Source organism: Pan troglodytes, chromosome 5 (genome assembly GCF_028858775.2).
Source record: "Pan troglodytes isolate AG18354 chromosome 5, NHGRI_mPanTro3-v2.0_pri, whole genome shotgun sequence".
Classification (NCBI taxonomy): Eukaryota; Metazoa; Chordata; class Mammalia; order Primates; family Hominidae; genus Pan; species Pan troglodytes.
Window position 1 is genome coordinate 6622558 of NC_072403.2, and position 19804 is coordinate 6642361.

Below are 19804 nucleotides of genomic sequence, written 5' to 3' on the forward strand. Positions count from 1 at the left end.
TGGCACGAAGGACATGACCAACAGTTTTTAATCAGTGCAAAGTGGATTGACCAATATGGGGTAAAGAACACTGATGTTATTAACAGCACACTTTTGCCAGACAAATCAACTTGTTCAGCCATGGCGAGGGAGAAAAGACACTTAACCAAGAGTCAGAAGGCAGAAATTCAAATCCTAACTATATGATTTATTCAGGTCCCTTTAATTTCTATCAGTTTTCTCATCTTAAAATAGGAATAATAACTAATGTCACAGGAATCCTGTAAGGATTAAATGGAATCATGTGTACCAAAGATCTCTGCAAACTTTAAAGGCCAAAATAAAAGTAACCTAGTATTGCTACCATTCATGCATCAAAAACCAACTGCAAGTGAATTCGTGGGCCAGGTGCGTCATTAGCTGCGCTGCCATGCCAGAGACTGGGTGAGCAACCTTATAGGAGAATGGTCCTCAATTGTTTTAGGATAGAAAGTATTTTAGTTAGAAAAAATAGAGAAACATTCTAAGATTTGTGCTGCATAACTTAAGAAAGATGAAAGCAGCAGGCAGAGAGGGCTGACACAATATAGTAACAGTACACAATCGTGATTATCTCCCAGAACCAGGGCACAGGGCTCCAGGGCAAGAGGGGAAAGTGCTTCTTTAAAGCCACAGCACTGCACTACGTAACATGGTGGGAAAATTCCAAACACTGATGATGGGCTGTAGTCAGGACAGCCAAAGATTAAGCTGAATTTTATTCTACACAAACAACTGCTTTATTTTCTTGCCTCTTAATTTTTAGCGTATTAACTCCAATCCCAGAAATGTTTCAGTTACAGTCCAAAAGCATAATGTTCTTGCTTACATAACTTCAAACATCTATAGAGTTAAAGAATTCCTGGTGATGTAAAAAGTCAAATATACATATAATTTTAATTATATGTATATTAAAAAAACTAGAAGAACATAAAGTACGTGTATATTACAGCTGTTGGGGTGGAAGGACAACATTTGGACTTGACAGAAAAATCACAACGGTGAACACACTAAGTTCCTGGCCATAAAGAAATATACATCTTCTATAAGTTAATAAATAAAAGATAAGAAATTTAAAAGCCAAACAGGAAGTCTGCAAATATATTCAAAATGTCAAAATACAAATAACTTTATTATATAAACAGCTCACAAAAATCAATCCAGAAAACACCAAGAGCTTCAAAAAAAAATTGAGAAGGTATAAGCTTACAGTTCACAAGAGAGGAGATGCAACCAACCAACGAACATAAGGACAAAACCCAACCTCAGAGAAACATCAACTAAACGAGGTTCCACCGCTGGCCTATTAACAACACAAGATACTTAAGATGATCTCCAAGGCTCATAGTTGTCGGCTGAATCTGTACACAGCTCCCACGCATCGCTGGTAGCAGCACAACTGTTCCAATACTCTGAAAAATAATTCGGCCACATGTGTCAAAGCCTTAGACATGCTTCCACCGTTTGACTCAAAATGTATTCTTGAAAAGTGAACAATGACTAAAATAATTCAAACCATGGGGATTGCTATTAGGCATGAAGATTCCCATAACTGCAAAAATGTATTACAGCAAGACGGGGAAAAAATGGAAACATCCACCAAAACATCCAGTAAAATGTGAAGGTTCAGTCAAGGAAACTATGCAGCCAGTGAAACATTATGAAAAACATGAGAAACCAAGAGAATACTTACAACAAATTAGTGAAATAGAAAGACATACGAGTAAATAAATAGGCAGATAGGTATGAACAGACAGATGTACAGAAAAAGTTCCTAGAAGTATTCTACAATGCCAAATGGTTTATTAACAAGGGTAGGATTATCAGAGATTCAATAGCTTGTCAAAGATCACAGCTATTAAGTGAAAGAGGCGGGATTCAAAACCAGACCCTTGCTCTATGCTATACTCCGGATGACTATTTTTTTTTTTTTTAGTATTTATTATGGAAATCTTAAACATACATAAGAGAGACTAGCATAAGGAACCTCCAAGTTCCCATCACCCAGCTTCAACATTCTGTCTCTTGTTTTAGCTGCCTCTCCCCTTCAACATACTTTCATGTTGTTTGTTGAGGGAGCTCTTTAAAGCATTGTATCATTTCATCCATAAATGACTTAGTTTGTATCTCTACAAATGACACTGCATCCAGCCCCAGGCCAATTTTTCCATATGGTCTAAAAGTTATTTTACAGTTGATGTGTTAGAATCAGGACCCAATCAATGTTTCCATTTAAAAAAGAAGAACAGAAGCTACCTTTATACAAACAAGGGCCTATGCTTATATGAATACAGAGAAAGGGCTAGAAGGATGCACACCAGGGGTTAATTATCCTGAGAATGAGATTGGAGAAGGGAGAAGGGGCCAGGGAAATTGTGCCTTTAAATATTTTTACATTGCCTTCCCTGTGGCAATAAGCATGTATATACATGTTTTAGAAACGTAGGTAGGCCTTAGACCACACAGAAAAGCCCACTTCCAGAGCCCTGCAGGGCAGCTGCTGGCTGGAGATCCAGGCAGCAGAGGGTCTCCTTAAGAACGCTGACCACATGAGGCTTCCTCTTGGCAGCTCTGAGTTATATGCATTTTTTTTGGGCTGGGGGTGGTGCTCATTTCTCCTGTAAATTAACTATCTTAGGAAAGTGATTATAACAAATGATAGTATCCTTTAAAGAAAAAGGGATGAAAAAAATTACTGTGCCAAGCTCTCTGCTAGCAATCTTCAGTGGGCTTGCCTGGGCTTGTCATCATATTCTTTCTTCACTCTAGTGTCTAGTCCAGTGCCAGACACTCAGTGAAACGGTGGCCGGGCTGACCAGATCTGGGGATGCACGGGCTCTTCTTTCATCTCCTCAACAACAGCAGCAGAGACCTCAAAGGCTGTGTGAAATTCCTGCCATAAGAAGCTATAAGATGCGGCTTCTGAGAGGGGTGTCAGCTAGATTTGTTTCACAGGACAGATGCCATTCCTTGATTCTGTACTGTGTGCCATGCACTGTCTTTTAAACCAATAAATCTGGTCACAAGAGCAACTGCCAAAACCACTATAAAACCTGAGTGCCCTAATTACATCCTAAAAGGTCACAATCAACCCGTGACAGCTCCTCCTGATCTTCAATACAATTCATGCTAAGGAAAACAATCAGATAAATCCAAATTAACCAAACATCTAAGCAGAACAACTCCTTTTCTATGGGTCACCTTGGGTGACAAGAGGTCCAGTTCAAATCTGACCTTTAACTGAAAGGTCCAAGAGGTGAAAAGTTTGATATTCTATTACTGCTTCCACACAGAATTACACGAAAACCAGAAATTCTAATTTGTAGGTGCAGATCTTTAATGCTGTGTCTCCTTTCTCCCCCCCACCAAAGAAGTATTTTAAATGTTTAAACCAAAATGAATTTTGCCCCTAATAAATTTTAAAATATTACTAAGATATTTATAATGAAAGTTACCAGAGAAACTTGTTTTTCAACTATCCTTTAGTCCTATAAAAACCAGGCCAAAACTCATTTAAGCTTCATTTTTCCATTTAAAAAATCCAGCCATAAAAGAGAATGGGATAGTACTGAGAATATATAAAACAATTCTAACTTTTCAGTTCTAATGAGAAGTCCAAATAAAGGTAGTAATCTTTTTCTTAAAGATAACCTTGTTTTCACAGAAATGCACTTGGAAATAGGGTTTTTAAAGTGCTGTCAAGGTACTGTGGTTCTACAGATACTTTGCTTCTCTGCCCTTGCAAGAGAATCAACTGCTCTGGAGGATAATTCCCCCTTTAGTTACCAGAGAGCAAAACCCCTGGTCCTTTTCCTGCTCACTGCTAACTCCTGGAGGATTTTGCCCAGTAAAAGCTAAGGCAGAAATGGAGGGAATCTGTTCAATCAGGATTTATTCATTTAGAGTTCTACATCGAATTTTAAACAACCAATTAGCACCGGCATTGGTGAAACTCCAGAAGGGCTGGGAACAGGAACCTGCATGACACAGCACTGCAGAAAAGTGCTGGTGACTAACAGCCAGTCACACATAGGGCACTTCTATCCAACACAAGCCTTGACCATTCCACAGTTCCTATTAAATATTTCCGAGTTTCTTTTTTTTTTTTTTGAGACGGAGTCTCGCTCTGTCACCCATGCTGGAGTGCAGTGGCAGGATCTGGGGTCACTGCAAGCTCTGCCTTCCGGGTTCATGCCATTCTCCTGTCTCAGCCTCCCGAATGGCTGGGACTACAGGCACCCACTACCACGCCCGGCTAATTTTTTTGTATTTTTAGTAGAGACAGGGTTTCTCTGTGTTAGCCAGGATGGTCTAGATCTCCTGACCTCGTGATCTGCCCGCCTCGGCCTCCCAAAGAGCTGGGATTACAGGTGTGAGCCACCGCGCCCGGCCCCGAGTTTCTAAAATACAAGTTCATTTCCACACATGATTACTTGACTATAACCATCATTTATCAGTATTTTTTCCTCTCTCTCTCTCTTCAAAGAATTTTCACTTCCTAGGTAAAAGTCATACAGTAATGACTAACAATACTATGCATATATTATGTCATAATTGACATAAAAGGCCACATATATGATTCCACTTATATGAAAGTTCAGAATAAGTAAATCCATGGATGCAGAAAGTGGGAAAGGATTGATAATGGATTCAGGGTTTTCTCCGGGTGTGATGAAACTGTTCTGGACTTAGATAATGGTGATGGTTGTACAACTTTGTGAATAACTGTGCTTCAGAATTCCTCTGATCATTAGTTTAACATCATTAGCACCATAAACACAGAACCCCAAAAAACTGAACACAAAAAGAAATACAAGATGGTATCATTTTTTAAAAAGTACCCAACATGACTAAATTCCTGAAGTCTGATTCCAGATCAGTTGAGGCAAAGGTACACCAGGGCGAGGAGTGAAAAGGTACCAGGAGGGTAGGAGAAAGCTTTACCCTCGCAGTGATGGAAACAGAGCTCAGGTATTGAAACCCAGGGTGAAGAGTAGCAAATAAAGCAGCAGAACAACTCCAAGCTAAACAGACTGACCTTGCGGGAAGATGTGAGTGGCCTAGACTTTCTAATCCTTGACAAACATCAACACCACCAACTCCATTCCAGCAAGACTGCCAGGAAGACATGAAAATAAAGAAGCTAAACAATGCAAAATCCCAAGTGATATCAAGAGTCTACATATGTTTATTCAAATAACAAAATACTTGACCATCTCAACAAGAATGTTCAGGAATGAGAGAGGAACAAAATCAAGAAAATATTACTAAGCTATTCATAATGAAAGGATTGGATAAAAAGATATTCTCCTAAATTTATACTATTACATGAAAACAAAGTTTCATTTGTCTCGACTTGTCAAATCTTTAGGATGAAATAAACCAATATCACCGCTGACAAATATAATAACTATGGTAAACAGGCATGCCAAAATCAATGCAGAGTTTCAGAAAAGGTCAAGAAACCAACCGTCAGCTTAAATTGGTTAATTTCATTAAAACTGTTAAACATGACAGGATGTCACTAACTCCCAGGTTCTTTTACATGAGCAAAGTTGGATTAATTTGACCAAAATTTTGTATAATAGCTTTTCCAATTTCCAAAAATACATCAACTTTGTCACTGATCTTACAAATTCTGCTTTCCTTCTCTAGCTCTATCTCAAAAGAAACTTCTCGAAGGCCATAAATCTTGACATAGTGAAAGCAAAATAATCACAGCACTCAACAGTGCCGTTAACATTTCTGAGCCGCGAGGGATTAAGCAGGCAGATGCTATGGAAAGTGCCTGTCAGGAAAGGACAGCCCAGAGTTCAGAACGCACCACAGCTGCGAAGGATTGAAGCTGCTAGCTATGGAATCAAGCTCAGGAGAAACTCTGGGCACAATTCCGGCATCCGAAATAAATTAAAGTAAACAGTGTTGCTCTCTCTCTCATCCACCCTGTTAGCAGCCTCTCGGCTGAGCGGGAGACCACACACTCGGACCACACAGCGCCAGCTGAACTCACTCGCACGCAACATCTACAAGCTGTCACTCTGCAGCAGCCCAGAGAGGGAGAAGGATGAGGTTAGGGAGGGGGAGACAGGACCGCAGGAAGAGGGGGAGGGGAGACAGGAGAGTCTTCCCTATGTGCAGCTGGAGAGAGTGATGTGTGGTTTAGAGAAGGGGGAGGGGTGGAATCCATAAACCTCCCTGAGAAAACAAGCTGGTCATGGCCTTGTGTAGTCTTGACCTGTACTCCCCCATACCAATTTAGTAGCTGATGAAGGATTAACAAAGCATCCATTTAACATCAATTAACCTCCTATCCATCACAGGTCAAAAGAGAAAATTACTAGTACAAAAGCATTTCACTAAAATCAAGACAAAAGGCCACATTTTCTTACATTTTATACTGTACACTTAAGTAAATACATTTTCCTTATAGATATACTATATTAATTTTAAACCATCTGCCTCTTTTCCTTTAATGAAGCACACAGGGATGGATTTAAAGTGTTTTCTGCAATAGAAGTCAGAAAATTTTAATTCTATAATTTTCCCATATTTAATTTCTCAAATTAAAACTGTGGCACAATTTTAATTTTCCAAAATATTTACTACTAGAAAAAAAGACAGTAAGTTGTCATTTTTCACAGAACTTCAGACTAAAAATACACAGAAAAAGTTAGCAGTAATAATATAAAGAAAAAAATCAGAAATGAAACCACAACTGAAAGTAGTTTTAGAATCATAAAAGCAGTACTTTTTACTATTTAGTAATGAAGAGTTTCGCTGATTTCAACAGCAGACAAGAAATCTGAACAAAATGAGTGATCACGGTCTCATCTTGTCATGCTCCCAGATGCTCTTCTCAGCTAGAGAAGGCCAGGAACCAGAAAAATACAGAAGTTCTGACTCACTGAAGACTAGGATAACCTCTACTCAACAGGCCACGGAAGGCCTCATGATGTGAAAACACTATTTCACTAACAGATCAGACTATAGAAAGGTGATTTTCCCCACAATCATTTGAAAACACACACACACACACACAACCCTCCCAAACGTCCACCCTTCCCCATATATGCCTCAACCTGGCAGCACTGGCATCACCAGGGAACAAATCAAGCAGAATCTCAGTAGCCTTAGGTGTCCAGAACCACTTTGGGTCCAGAGGACCCCAGAAGAATCCTGTTGCAGAGCTGCCTAGTGAGTTTCAACAGTAAAATTAGGCTCAGCCAACTCTCAGGGCACCCTAAAATATAATCAAAGTAGAGAATTCACCAAATCTTTCTAGAGTCAGGCCCAACCTACCCTAAGACAGACTTGTCCCTGCTGGGCTGGATTGGGCTGGACCCAAAGGGATTGCCCAGAGATATTGGGGAAAGGGTTCGGGAAAATGGTGATTTTCTTCCGCAGTTCTCTATAAACACAGACTCCACACTTCCTGAGTGAGATCAAGAGCAAGTTACATTAGCACTGCCACAAATTCTACCATATAACAGCACACAGTGGGACAAGTCTCAGAGACAGGGTCATGAACTCTGTAATCCAGTTTTCCAAATTAATCCTCTTGCTCCTCCTGCTCCATCCCCAAATCATAGTTAACAAAAATACAAGCATGCACAGATCTGAAAGAACTCATAGGGGCCAAATTGTATAGAGTTACGGCCTGATAAGGGCAGAAGACTCGCTGGGTCTCAGAAGGGCCATTTGCAGAAGGGGAGGACTGAACAGGTAAGAAGTAATGTATCCTGCTTTCCTGGACCTCTTTTTTTTTTTTTTTTTTTTTTTTTTTGAGACGGAGTCTTACTCTGTCGCCAGGCTGGACTGAACAGGTAAGAAGTAATGTATCCTGCTTTCCTGGACCTCTTTTTTTTTTTTTTTTTGAGACGGAGTCTTACTCTGTCGCCAGGCTGGACTGAACAGGTAAGAAGTAATGTATCCTGCTTTCCTGGACCTCTTTTTTTTTTTTTTTTTTTTTTTTTTTTTGAGATGGAGTCTTACTCTGTCGCCAGGTTGGACTGAACAGGTAAGAAGTAATGTATCCTGCTTTCCTGGACCTCTTTTTGTTTTTTTGAGACGGAGTTTTACTCTGTCACTAGGCTGAAGTGCAGTGGGGCTCACTGCAACCTCCGACTCCTTGGTTCAAGCGATTCTCCTGCCTCAGCCTCCCAAGTAGCTGGGATTACAGGCATGCGCCACCATGCCCAGCTAATTTTTCTGTATTTTTAGTAGAGACGGGGTTTCATCATATTGGCCAGGATGGTCTCAAACTCCTGACCTCGTGATTCGCCCTCCTCGGCCTCCCCAAGTGCTGGGATTACAGGTGTGAGCCACCACGCCCGGCCTCCTGGACCTCTTTTTATACTTCTTTTCCTTCTCTACCTCTACAAACAAAAAAGAAATGAACTACTATCTATGGTTTCAAATGAAAGCATATTTGTTTATATTTTAATTCTTTTGGGAAAATAATCCAATAATTTAAACCATATAACTGATAAATGACACTTGATTTTTATTTATTTATTTTGGGAATGGGAATAAAGGCCTTCCCTCCCTCTACAATGTTTGGAGGTGAGAGATTAAGGGGACGAGAATGTGCATGAGATGACTAGGAAGGAATACTGGAAGCCAGACAAGTATACAGGGAACGCCTGACAACTTAGCTCTCAGAGCCCCCATAAAAGAGATCTGTTACATACATACCGGATTACTCAGCTGTTCTCATAAAACAAGCACTGGATTCTGTCTTAACTGGAAAAGTTACTTAGAGGTCTGCTTTATTCCCCAGGAATCGTAAAGCCCTCTGCCTTAGCACGCCACGTCTCCTCCAAGAGGACAAGGACTGTCACTATATTGCACAGGGAAAGGCTGCAGGTCTAAAGGTGACTGGACTTCCAACCGATGCCACTGGACATTGATGACATGTCAAAAACGAACCAGGCCAGTGCAAATTCATCCCCCTCCATCCACCCCCAACAAATAAATGAAGACAAAAACTTCAAAGAAGATACACTACTTAATAGGAAAACAAAAGAGTTTCATATAAGAGCACAGCATTATTTATTCACAAATCTATTGCCAGTAGTACCCAATGCCCTACTACTCTTATTAGATCTATATGCATAGATAAAAACAGTAAGTCTTAGTATTTTAGGAAGTATAGTTTTTCAGAAAAAAAGATGTCAGGGTTTTATTTTCCCAGAAAGACAGATCACCTGAACAAGACTGAAGAAGTCATTATCAAATAATATTCTTTTTTTTTTTTTTTTTTTTTGAGACAGGGTCTCACTCAGTCACCCAGGCTGCTGGAGTGCAGTGGTGCAATCACAGCTCACTGCAGCCTCAGGTGATCCAGGCTCAAGTGATCCTCCCACTTCAGCCTCCTGAGTAACTGGGACGATAGACATGTACCACCACACTCAGCTAACTTTTTTGTAATTTTTGTAGAAAAGGGGCCTCACTATGTTGCCCAGGCTGGTCTCAAACTCCTGGGCTCAAGCTATCCTTCCACCTCAGCCTCTCAAAGTGCTGGGATTACAGGCATTGAGCCACTGAACTTATCCTCAAATAATATTTATTTCTATCTTTACCTAGTCCGTCAAGATGATTTGCGATACAATGACTAGTCACCCAGATCCTCAAAAGATGACAGTATTGGACTCCTATACCCCAGAAAAACAGAAAAACTAGGGCTGTGAAAAGGAAACATCCTTGGATTTATTCAGTCAAATACACTTGCTATGTCCTAGGCACTACCCTGAAGAAATGACAGGAACAAGATTTTGTGACCAGAAGCTCAAGAATGACTTTGGCCTTCAGTAGAGTGATCGTAGCTGAAACCAGACAGCACTGGGATGGGTGAGAAGTTGGCTACAAACAACTATTTTAAGAAATGTGGCAGGAAAGTGAAAAAGAGAGGAATTTTAAAAGGGCAATGTGACATCAAGGGAGGATTCTAGTTTTTTCTGTTTTACTTTATTGTTGTCTGTCTCTAAGCATGTATAAAGGCCAACAGAAGGAAGGCTTTAGTAAGACATGAACACCTGAGTGAAGTCCTCACAAAGGCAGGGGTAGATGGGATCCACAGCCCGGGTAGGGGATTGTGCTTAGCATAAATACAACCTCTTCCACTGTGACTGGGGAGGAGGAACAGTTTTTGGCAGGAAGCCCCTGCAATTCTCCACTTACATCTCTTTTATTTATGATGTAGGTGGCAAGACAACTTGCTAAGAGTGTGTGTAAATGATGTGAAAGGATGAGAGGTTTGAAAAGCGTGAAAATGCTGAAAGTACATTCTGCAGAGATAAGAAGCGGGTACTGATGAGGAAAATTCTGGAAGATTCCTTGATGGCCCAGCTGAGCTGGTGACCATGGATTTATAGGGGCACAGATCTGGATACTGTGATTTTCCCCAGCTGGCCCCAGCAACTCAGGTCAAGCATTACAGGAGGCAGAGAGTTGAGACTGCCCAAGGCTGAGAAGCTGCCAGGCAGATGCTACAGAACAACAACGATACGACTGAGCACACTGGCATGACAGTGACTGAAGATCACAGAAGCTCCTGATAGATGCAGTGGGGGTGAGTGAGACTGAGAAAGTTGAGAGACTATAAGCAAACGGTGGGAGGGCTGCACTTTGGATTTCAGAAGTGGACCAGTTCCAACACTGAGGCAGTTCGGTGTTACTCTTCCAGCCCCCAGCACTACTTCTCTGGCAACAGTCGGATCCTCCTCCAGACAGCCCTACTTTCTCCTTCTGTCCTTTCTGGTTACTGTTAGCTTCCCTTTGCTCCTCACCACTCCTTGTATATTCCCTAATCCCCTCTGCACCTTTCTTCATTTGAGCTATCTGGCATGACTTCTGATTCCTGCTGAGACATACATCATTATCATTCACATGGGGTTTTCATTAAAATTAAACTAAAGCCAAACATGGCCTTTTGTCTCATTTTGTCTTTTGCTAAAATTATAATACAATGAAAGTTAAATCATATGCCCTCCAAAATCACAAACCTTTAAAATGAGAAAAGGCCTTTAAAAATTCATCCATGCTTACAAATGAAACGAAGGGGCAGCCTTGTGCAAAGTGGCACTGTTAGCAAGCAGTAAAGGGAAAAAGGCCTTCAACGCTGCACTTGTCACTGAGTGCTTAAGATGTGCCGGGCACTAGTCTTGAAGCTCTCTGGATCCACCCTGAGCAGCTCACCTTCTCCTAAGCTGAAATCCAGTCTTCCCCAGTCCTGTGTCCAGTGTTCGTTCCATTATTGGCACCAAGATTTACTGTGGAAAATATTACATAGAAAAACTGATAAACCCAAAAACAAAAATAAAGCAAACTGGATGATGTATTTTTAATCTGAAATGCTACCAAGGGAATTAAGGTAAAGGATGTTCAGGAAGCTTTTGAGCTGGCCTAATAAAACTTTCCAGGAAAAACAAACAAAAAAAAAGAACTGTCTAACAAATCAGTTCCAAACTCTTCTGCCTGTCAGTCAAGGCACTCCACCCATAATCCAAAATGCACTCACTTACCAGCTCCTGGGCCTTTGCTCCTGGCATGCAGCCCAGGTGTTCACACGCCTTCCTTCATCAAGCTCTTATCATCAAAGCTTCCCAATTACTCTAGCCCCAATGGATCCTTCCTACCTCTGAGCTTCTGCTGGACTTACACTCAATACTACAGAGTTTAGTTCTTAGCTAGTCTTTAATTGAGAGGGCAAAAATACCCCTTATGAATCCAGGCTAATATTATTTGATTTTTAATATATGTGTCAGGCATACAGTAAGACTGGAAGATACAAAAATAATTAAAACTAATCCCGATCCAGAATGAGCTTAATCTTTTACTGGTGTATGTAAACACCATTAATAATATTGTCCCTAACACAACACAAGTGCTATAAGACAAGTGCTAGGTGGTTATAGGATTCACTGAGTTGGAAAATTTCAAGGCAGGAAGGATTTCAGAGATAATCTAACTGCATGTATTCTCTGAATACACAAAAAAGGAAACAGTCCAAAGCATCTAAGCAACTCAGCCAGTACTATGAAGCAGACCAGATTAGACCAAGGACCAGTGTATAGTTGCTTTGACGCCTAAGCCAAAAATACCTTTTGACTCTGTGATTTTCAAATTGAGATCAGCCAGGCACAGTGGGTCACACCTATAGTCCCAGCACTGGGAAGCTGAGGCCAGCGGATCACTTGAGTTCAGGAGTTCAAGACCAGCCTGGGCAACATAGTAAGACCTCACCTCCACAAATAATTTTTAAAATGAGCCGAATCCGGTGGCACGCACCTATAGTCCCAGCTACTTGGGAGGCTGAGGTAGAAGGATTTCTGGAATCATGGCGGTCAAGGCTGCAGTGTGTTGTGACTGTGCCACTGCACTCTAGCCTGGGTGACAGAACAAGACCCCCTTTCAATCAATAAACAAACTGAGATTGAAGGATGACGATGCGTGTGTCACCCATCGCTTTAAGACTCATAATTTCCCGGCCCGGCGCAGCGGTTCACGGCTGTAATCCCAGCACTCTGGGAGGCCGAGGTGGGTGGATCACGAGGTCAGGAGATCGCGATGGTGAAACCCCGTCTCTACTAAAAATACAAAAAAGTTAGTCGGGCGTGGTGACGGGCGCCTGTAGTCCCAGCTACTCGGGAGGCTGAGGCGGCAGAATGGCGTGAACCTGGGAGGCAGAGCTTGCACTGAGCAGAGATCTCGCCACTGCACTTCAGCCTAGGCGACAGGGTGAGACTCTGTCTTTAAAAAAACAAAAAAGATTCATAATTTCACTACAATTACTTTTAAGTTTGTGTATTCATATCAATAATAATTTTTGACTAATATAAACATACTCTAAAGCATATGATTAGAAGTCCACACTATCACCATGTGATTTCAGCAGGCAGTCCAGAAGGTCCAAGAACATATTCCCCAAGATCTGAGTACAATCAACATTCTAGTACACTGCTTAGCAGAGTGATCAATGAATGTTATTTCCCAGTTTCAAAATCCTCTCAACAGTGACCTAAAATTCATCCATTCAATAAACATTTAAGCACCTACTATACTATGTGGCAGACGCTGGACTAGGAACCCAGGCTGGATTAAGATGGGTAAACTGGAGAATGAGTGGAAAGTAACTGAGAGGACACCTCTGTAACTAGCACTTCCTGTACGGCCTAATCTTGCTGCTGCTTGACACTAGAAATATTAAAAGTTCTTTGCTAGAAGACTATTTTTTCAGTACCAACTTCATTTCCCGTATGATTCTTACATAATGGGCTCCCAAGAACTTAGCAAGTTAATAACCATCTTTTAGAAAATACAGGTGACCCTTAAGCAACATGGGTTTGAATGAGACAGATCCACTTATACACGGATTTTTTCAACAAAAGTTGCACTGAGTGTGCCTGCATCTCCCACTCCCCTTTCACTTCCTCCATCTCTTCCATCTCTGCCATTCCTGAGAAAATCCCCCCTCTTCTTCCTCCTCCACAATCTACTCATGCAGACTATGGGGATAATAACCTTCATGATTCTCCACTTTCATTTAAAGAAGAGTAAACACATTTGTTGTGATTTTAACATTCCTCTCTCAGCTTACTTTAACAATACAGTATATAATACGTATAACATACAAAATACATGTAAGTCAACTGTTTATGTATGAGTAAGGCTTCTGGTCAACAGTAGGCTATTAGTAAAGTCCTGGGAAAGTCAAAGTTTACGTGGAAATTTTTGACTGCGTGGGCACCCCTAACCCCAGTGCTGTTCAAGGGTCAACTGTAGTTCAAAATGGCATTCAATACAGGGAATTAAATACTCGACAAGAAAAAAAGATCACTTTCTAAAACTTCCAAGAGTTGGTCCAAGTCACACTGGGGGAACTCTGCTTCTCTGCTTAAATTTATTAAGTTTCTACTTAGACAAACAAGTGAACATGTAAGTACTAAGCACACATCACCCTCTTTCTATTACTACTCTGGGAATCGCCAACTTTTAGCACAAAAAAATCATCTTTGAGAAGATTCTGGCTTTCAGTTGATTTGTCATTAAAGGAGTCAGTTACACAAAGCATGGGCCAGTACATACTAACATTCATAAACAAAACATTATTATGCATTAGAAGACAGATCCACATAAGCTCAGAAGTAACCTTTCAATATTGCATAGTGCACACAAAAGATTTAATTAAAGTGTGGCTAACTTAGAAAAAATATTTTTTAAGTGTTCCTTGTAAGTTTACTCACAGATTCATAAAGGCATCAAACTTAAAATTTCTCAGACTTATTAGTATGTTGACCTTTGGCAGATTAAAAATAACTTACTTCCATTCAAAGACGAGTTCTTTCAAGAACTATTTCTCGGAATTACTAAAGTGTTTTCTTAACAATCTTGGGATACTGGGTTACGCATCACCAGGCTTACAGGCTGCTGGTGTGCGGATCTGGAGCCGGCGCGCAAGGTCTCAATGGCAGCTACAACAGGACCTCAGGCTCTTTGCTCAAGCACTCTGAGCCGCCGCTCCCCTATCCGTAAAATGGGTCACACGGCAGCGTACATACACCCGCGCGAGGAACAAGTACGTGCACGCAAACGCTGACAACAGTGGCAGGCGCCTTTTAAGCGCTCAGGACAGCCAGAGCGGGATGCACGCCTAGGCAGACAGGTAAAACCCGCCTCGCGTTCACTTTTCCGGAGAAATTCTCAAATCTCACGGAGTGGCAACTGCGCAAGGGCGAAGCGGCGCAGTCGGGGGCCAGCTCCAGCGGGCGGGGCCTGGAGTCAGCCCTCTGCAGCCCACGACCCTCACCGGCGCAGGTGGGGACCGCGGGGGTGCGAACTGGGGGGGGTGGGCGCGGAGCCCAGCAGGCGGCTGACGGCGGGGATGGGGGCGGCGGGGCTGGGAACCGCTGGGGGTCGCGGGGGCCCCGCAGGTGACCGACGGCGCGAGTGGGCGCGGCTGTCCCTTCACCGCTGAGGCCTGGACGGACGCCGCAGGCGGCCACCTCCGTGCAGCTGACGTCCATGTCCCGCTGGCCTTCGGCCAGGCCCTCCAGCCTCCCACACATACCTCCAGCCGTCCTGCCGCAGCTCACGGCCGGCACAGACAGGGCCCGGTAAGTCTCGCCGAAGACTCCGCGGCCGCCAGCCGCCGGCACCTCACTTCCGCCCGCCGCGAGCGCCGAGCGCGTAGATCCGCCTGGCAGTCGAGCGCCGAGTCCTCGATGGGCGGAGCCTTCAGGGGAGGGTAGAGGAGGGGAGGAGACCGGCGCGGGTGCTGGAGGTCAGCAGGGGCCGTGGGCGGTGGACGCTGGAATGCCTTGGGTTCCGAGGGACCCAGCTGCCTGAATGGACACGAGTAGGAGGTTTTTGCTGGGCGTCTTTGCGGTGGCGGGAAGCGGTGAGGGAGGGAAAGAAGGATACAAGCTCAAGGGGCAGGCCGGGTGCACCATCCATCCCCGTGCCCTCGGGTCATCTCAGGGAGACTGTGGGATGATAGTGCGTTTGTGGGCCACAGTTCACAACGATGGGCCCTGCATCGGGTCAGAGGACCCCTCCGGAACAGGGGGATGCACAAGGTCAAGAGAATGCATGGAATCAGAGGGCTGCACCAGGTCAGGGGGGCTGCACCGAGACCAGAGGAAGCATCAGGTCAGGAGGATGCACTGGAGTGTGCATCCCCAGGGGGCCACACTGGGTAAGGAGGATGCACCAGGTTAGGAGGCAGCACTGGGTCAGAAGGATGCACTGGAATCAGGGGACTGTACCAGGTTGGGGGGGGTGCCTCAGGTCAGGAGGAGGCACTGGGGTCCGGGGGCAACATTGAGTCAGGGGCAGCCCTAGGTCAGGAGGATGCATGGGGTCAGGGGGCTGCAGGGGTTTGAGGGCCGCACTGGGTCAGGGCGCCATACCAGGTCAGGGGATGCGCAGGATCGTGGGATGCTGGGGGTTGGGGGGATGCTCGGGGTCGGGGAGTTCTCGAGGTCGGGGGGATGCTTGAGGTCGGGTGGTTCTCAAGGTCGGGGGGGATGCTTGGGGTCGGGGGATTCTCGAGGTCAGGGGATACTCGGGGTCAGGGGGTTCTCAGGGTTGGGGGGATACTTAGGGTCAGGGGATGCTCTAGGTCGGGGGAAGCTCGGGTTCAGGGGCTATGGCCAGGGAGGAAGGACAATCAGGAAAATGGGGGTAGCGGATTCTGGAAGCTAAATAGTTTCAGGAAGGAGGAATTGATAGCCAATGTTCAGAAGTACTGTGAGGCCAAGACTCCAGAGACAATTGAGTTTGGCATATGCCAGTCATTGGCATCCTTGACAAAAGCAGTTTCAAAGGAGTGTGGGGAAGCTACATCTCGTCAGAGTGGACTGTGAAAAGAATATTAAGTGAAGTGGAAAAAAGTAAGTTTCAACAACCTAGGTTGGCAGATTTAGTAATAAAAATACAAATACCCAGTAAAGTTTAATTTCAGATAAACAACAAGTAATTTGTAGTATAGATATATCACTAAACTAATGTTGCATGGGATATACTTCTACTAAAACATTGTTTTGAGAGGTGACAGTGTGCTGGCAGCCCTCACAGCCCTCGCTCGCTCTGGGCACCTCCTCGGCCTTGGCACCCACTCTGGCTGTGCTTGAGGAGCCCTTCAGCCCACCGCTGCACTGTGGGAGCCCCTTTCTAGGCTGGCCAAGGCCGGAGCCGGCTCCCTCAGCTTGTGGGGAGGTGTGGAGGGAGAGGCGCTGGTGGGAACCCGGGCTGCGTGCGGCACTTGCGGGCCAGCGCGAGTTCTGGGTGGGCATGGGCTCAGCGGGCCGGCACTCGGAGCGGCCAGCCAACCCGCCGGCCCTGGGCAGTGAGGGGCTTAGCACCTGGGCCAGCAGCTGCTGTGCTCAATTTCTCCCCGGGCCTTAGCTGCCTTCCCGCGGGGCAGGGCTGGGGACCTGCAGTCTGCCGTGCCTGAGCCAACCCCCCCGCCATGGGCTTCCGTGCGCCCGAGCCTCCCGGACGAGCGCTGCCCCCTGCTTCACGGCCCCCAGTCCCATCGACCACCCAAGGGCTGAGGAGTGTGGGCGCATGGCTCGGGACTGGCAGGCGGCTCCACCTGCGGCCCCGGTCGGGATCCACTGGGTGAAGCCAGCTGGGTTCCTGAGTCTGGTGGGGACTTGGAGAACCTTTATGTCTAGCCCAGGGATTATAAATACACCAATCGGCACACTGTATCTAGCTCAAGGTTTGTAAACACACCAGTCAGCACCCTGTGTCTAGCTCAGGGTTTGTGAATGCACCAATCGACACTCTGTATCTAGCTACTCTGGTGGGGACTTGGAGAACCTTTGTGTCCAAAATCTGTGTCTAGCTAATCTCGTGGGCAGGTGGAGAACTTTTGTGTCCAGCTCAGGGATTGTAAACGCACCAATCAGCACCCTGTCAAAATGGACCGATCAGCTCTCTGTAAAATGGACCAATCGGCTCTCTGTAAAATGGACCAATCGGCTCTCTGTAAAATGGACCAATCGGCTCTCTGTAAAATGGACCAATCAGCAGGATGTGGGTGGGGGCCAGATAAGAGAATAAACGCAGGCTGCCCGAGCTGGCAGTGGTAGTTTGCTCCGGTTTCTTTCCACGCTGTGGAAGTTTTATTTTTTTGCTCTTTGGGGTAAATCTGGCTGCTGTTTATACTTTGGGTCCACATTGCCTCTATGAGCTGTAACACTCGCCGCGAAGGTCTCTAGCTTCACTCCTGAACCAGCGAGATCACGACCCTACCAGAAGGAAGAAACTCCGAACACATCTGAACATCAGAAGGAGCAAACTCCAGATGCGCCGCCTTTAGGAACTGTAACACATACCGCAAGGGTCCGCGGCTTCATTCTTGAAGTCAGTGAGACCAAAAACTTACCAATTCCAGACACAGTTTTAGTATTTGTTAGTAAAAGTACGGCCCCAATATTGCACGGGACATACGTATACTAAATTGTTACTATCTGAAATTCACATTTAACTGGATGTTCTGTATTTTCATCTGGCTACTTTGACAACCCCTCTGAGGAGTTGTGTGACAAAGGGAGCAGAGATGGGCGGTAGTTGCTAGAGAGGCATGGTATCAAGGAAAAAGTCTGTTTTAAGATGGGAGCTATTAACAAAACATGTAAAGGGGGAACTGCTGATGCAGGAGAGAGGGAGCAACTGCAGAGCAAAGTCTTTGAGAAAGGTAAGAGAGGGTAGGACCTGTTGCACGAGGGCAGAGGTTGTTCTTAGGAGCCACCAGAGTTGAGCTGTGTAGTAGGAGAGTGAGCGGAACGTGAAGCTATAGCTGTGGGTTGGTAGACATGGTGAGGAGAAAGTGAGAAAATACTCTTCTGGTTGCTTCTATGTTAACAAAGGAACCAACAAGATCATCTGTGAGCAGGGGGTGGGGGCAAGGGAGGATTGAGAAGGGGTGAGATTGTTAACTTAGACATTGTAAGGCGAATTATTAAGGATATGTAGTCAGATTGCCAGGGAGGGCAGAATGCCCACTTGGGATGTGTGGTCTTAAGTCTCAAATGGAACCAGTCGGCCTGCTTGTGTTGTTTTGGCTGCTCTAGTGCAGGCAGGGAGTTAGTAGAAAATTAGTTGTAGCTGAGATTGGAGTTTGACACAGAAGATGGAGCAGGGAACAGAGGAGTTCGGGTTCTATGCAGAGAAATAACATCAGACAGGATCATGGGGTTTAAGCTGGTGTGACAGGATATTTAGATGGGTTTTTCTGGTTATCCTGGAATTGGCCACTTGAACTGGCAAAGAAGGCAGATAACTAAGGTGACCACATGTTCCACTTTGCGTGGGATGACTGATTTGTGTCTGTTATGATGGCTTAATTATTGAGTGCCCTTTTTACTGTCAAAAGTGTTCCTTTTAGACACTATATGGTCACCCTAAAGTCTCCCCGCACTATAGAGAAAGCCCCCAGGCCGGGCGCGGTGGCTCATGCTTGTAATCCCAGCACTTTGGGAGGCCAAGGCAGGTGGATCATGAGGCCAGGAGGTTAAGACCATCCTGGCTAACATGGTGAAACGCCGTCTCTACTAAAAATACAAAAAATTAGCCGGGCGTGGTTACACGTGCCTGTAGTCCCAGCTACTTGGGAGGCTGAGACAGGAGAATCGCTTGAACCCTGGAGGCGGAGGTTGCAGTGAGCCGAGATTGTGCCACTGCACTCCAGCCTAGGCTATGGAGTGAGACGCTGTCAAAAAAAAGAAAAGGAAGAAAAGAAAGCCCCCAGCAATTGGGTAAGACACCTCTTGGAGCTTATGAGGAATTCACTCAGCTGTTTTAATCTGGGTTAGACGCCTCTTGGAGCTTATGAGGAATTCACTCAGCTGTTTTAATCTGGGTTAGACGCCTTTTGGAGCTTATGAGGAATTCACTCAGCTGTTTTAATCTGGTAGTACCTGTTGGCTCGAGGCACCCACGAGCCTGTGCTTGCTGCTGTCAGAGTGGAGCTGAGCATCAGTGTGGAGTTCTTGGCGGAGTTGGGCTGCCCTCAGGACTATATGTGACCAAGAGTATGTGCCTGCTTTTGGTGCAGAAATTCCCAAAGGTAGGAGACCTGCTGGAGAAACATAAGAGCTGGATGGAGAGGAGGGTGGCCAGGAAGCAGCTGCACAACCATGCTGTGGATATCACAGCCTCTCAGCTCGAGAACTCACACACGCTCCTCACACAAACAGTATTTGGCCCATCTATGTGTCTTACACGAATGCCTGCCCGGCAGACAGCATCCGCAGCAGAGCACAGAGCAAATGGGATG

General features: G+C 44.9%; 2 protein-coding genes and 1 long non-coding RNA gene across 8 annotated transcripts in view; 1 reads left to right on the forward strand and 2 right to left on the reverse strand.

Annotated features, from left to right (window-relative positions):
* Positions 1-15241, reverse strand: part of EXOC2 (exocyst complex component 2) — a 206728-nt gene extending 191487 nt beyond the window's left edge. For 3 of the 6 annotated variants that reach the window (XM_063812742.1, XM_063812743.1, XM_063812745.1), the window contains exon 1: positions 15086-15238. The gene's annotated coding sequence lies outside the window, so the exon portion shown is untranslated. Of the gene's footprint in view, positions 1-15085 lie in introns of all 6 variants that reach the window. The other 3 variants (XM_016954799.3, XM_063812741.1, XM_063812744.1) reach the window with 3 other exon arrangements.
* LOC134810254 (cbp/p300-interacting transactivator 4-like) lies at positions 11-15079 on the reverse strand. The gene is made up of 3 exons (XM_063812746.1): positions 14340-15079; positions 11215-11288; positions 11-1430 (listed from the first exon to the last, which is right to left on the reverse strand). Exon 1 carries the CDS (start codon positions 15039-15041, stop codon positions 14634-14636), a length of 408 nt encoding a protein of 135 aa, XP_063668816.1. The 5' UTR covers positions 15042-15079; the 3' UTR covers positions 11-1430; positions 11215-11288; positions 14340-14633.
* LOC129144204 (uncharacterized) overlaps positions 14717-19804 on the forward strand; it is a 55975-nt gene continuing 50887 nt past the window's right edge. The window contains exon 1 of the long non-coding RNA XR_010157869.1: positions 14717-14832. This is a non-coding gene — a long non-coding RNA (uncharacterized LOC129144204). The remainder of the gene's footprint in view (positions 14833-19804) is intronic.

What these genes read in the sequence shown, in the direction of transcription:
- LOC134810254 (XM_063812746.1), bottom strand. Translation starts at nt 15,041, where the DNA reads ATGGACGTCAGCTGCACGGAGGTGGCCGCCTGCGGCGTCCGTCCAGGC.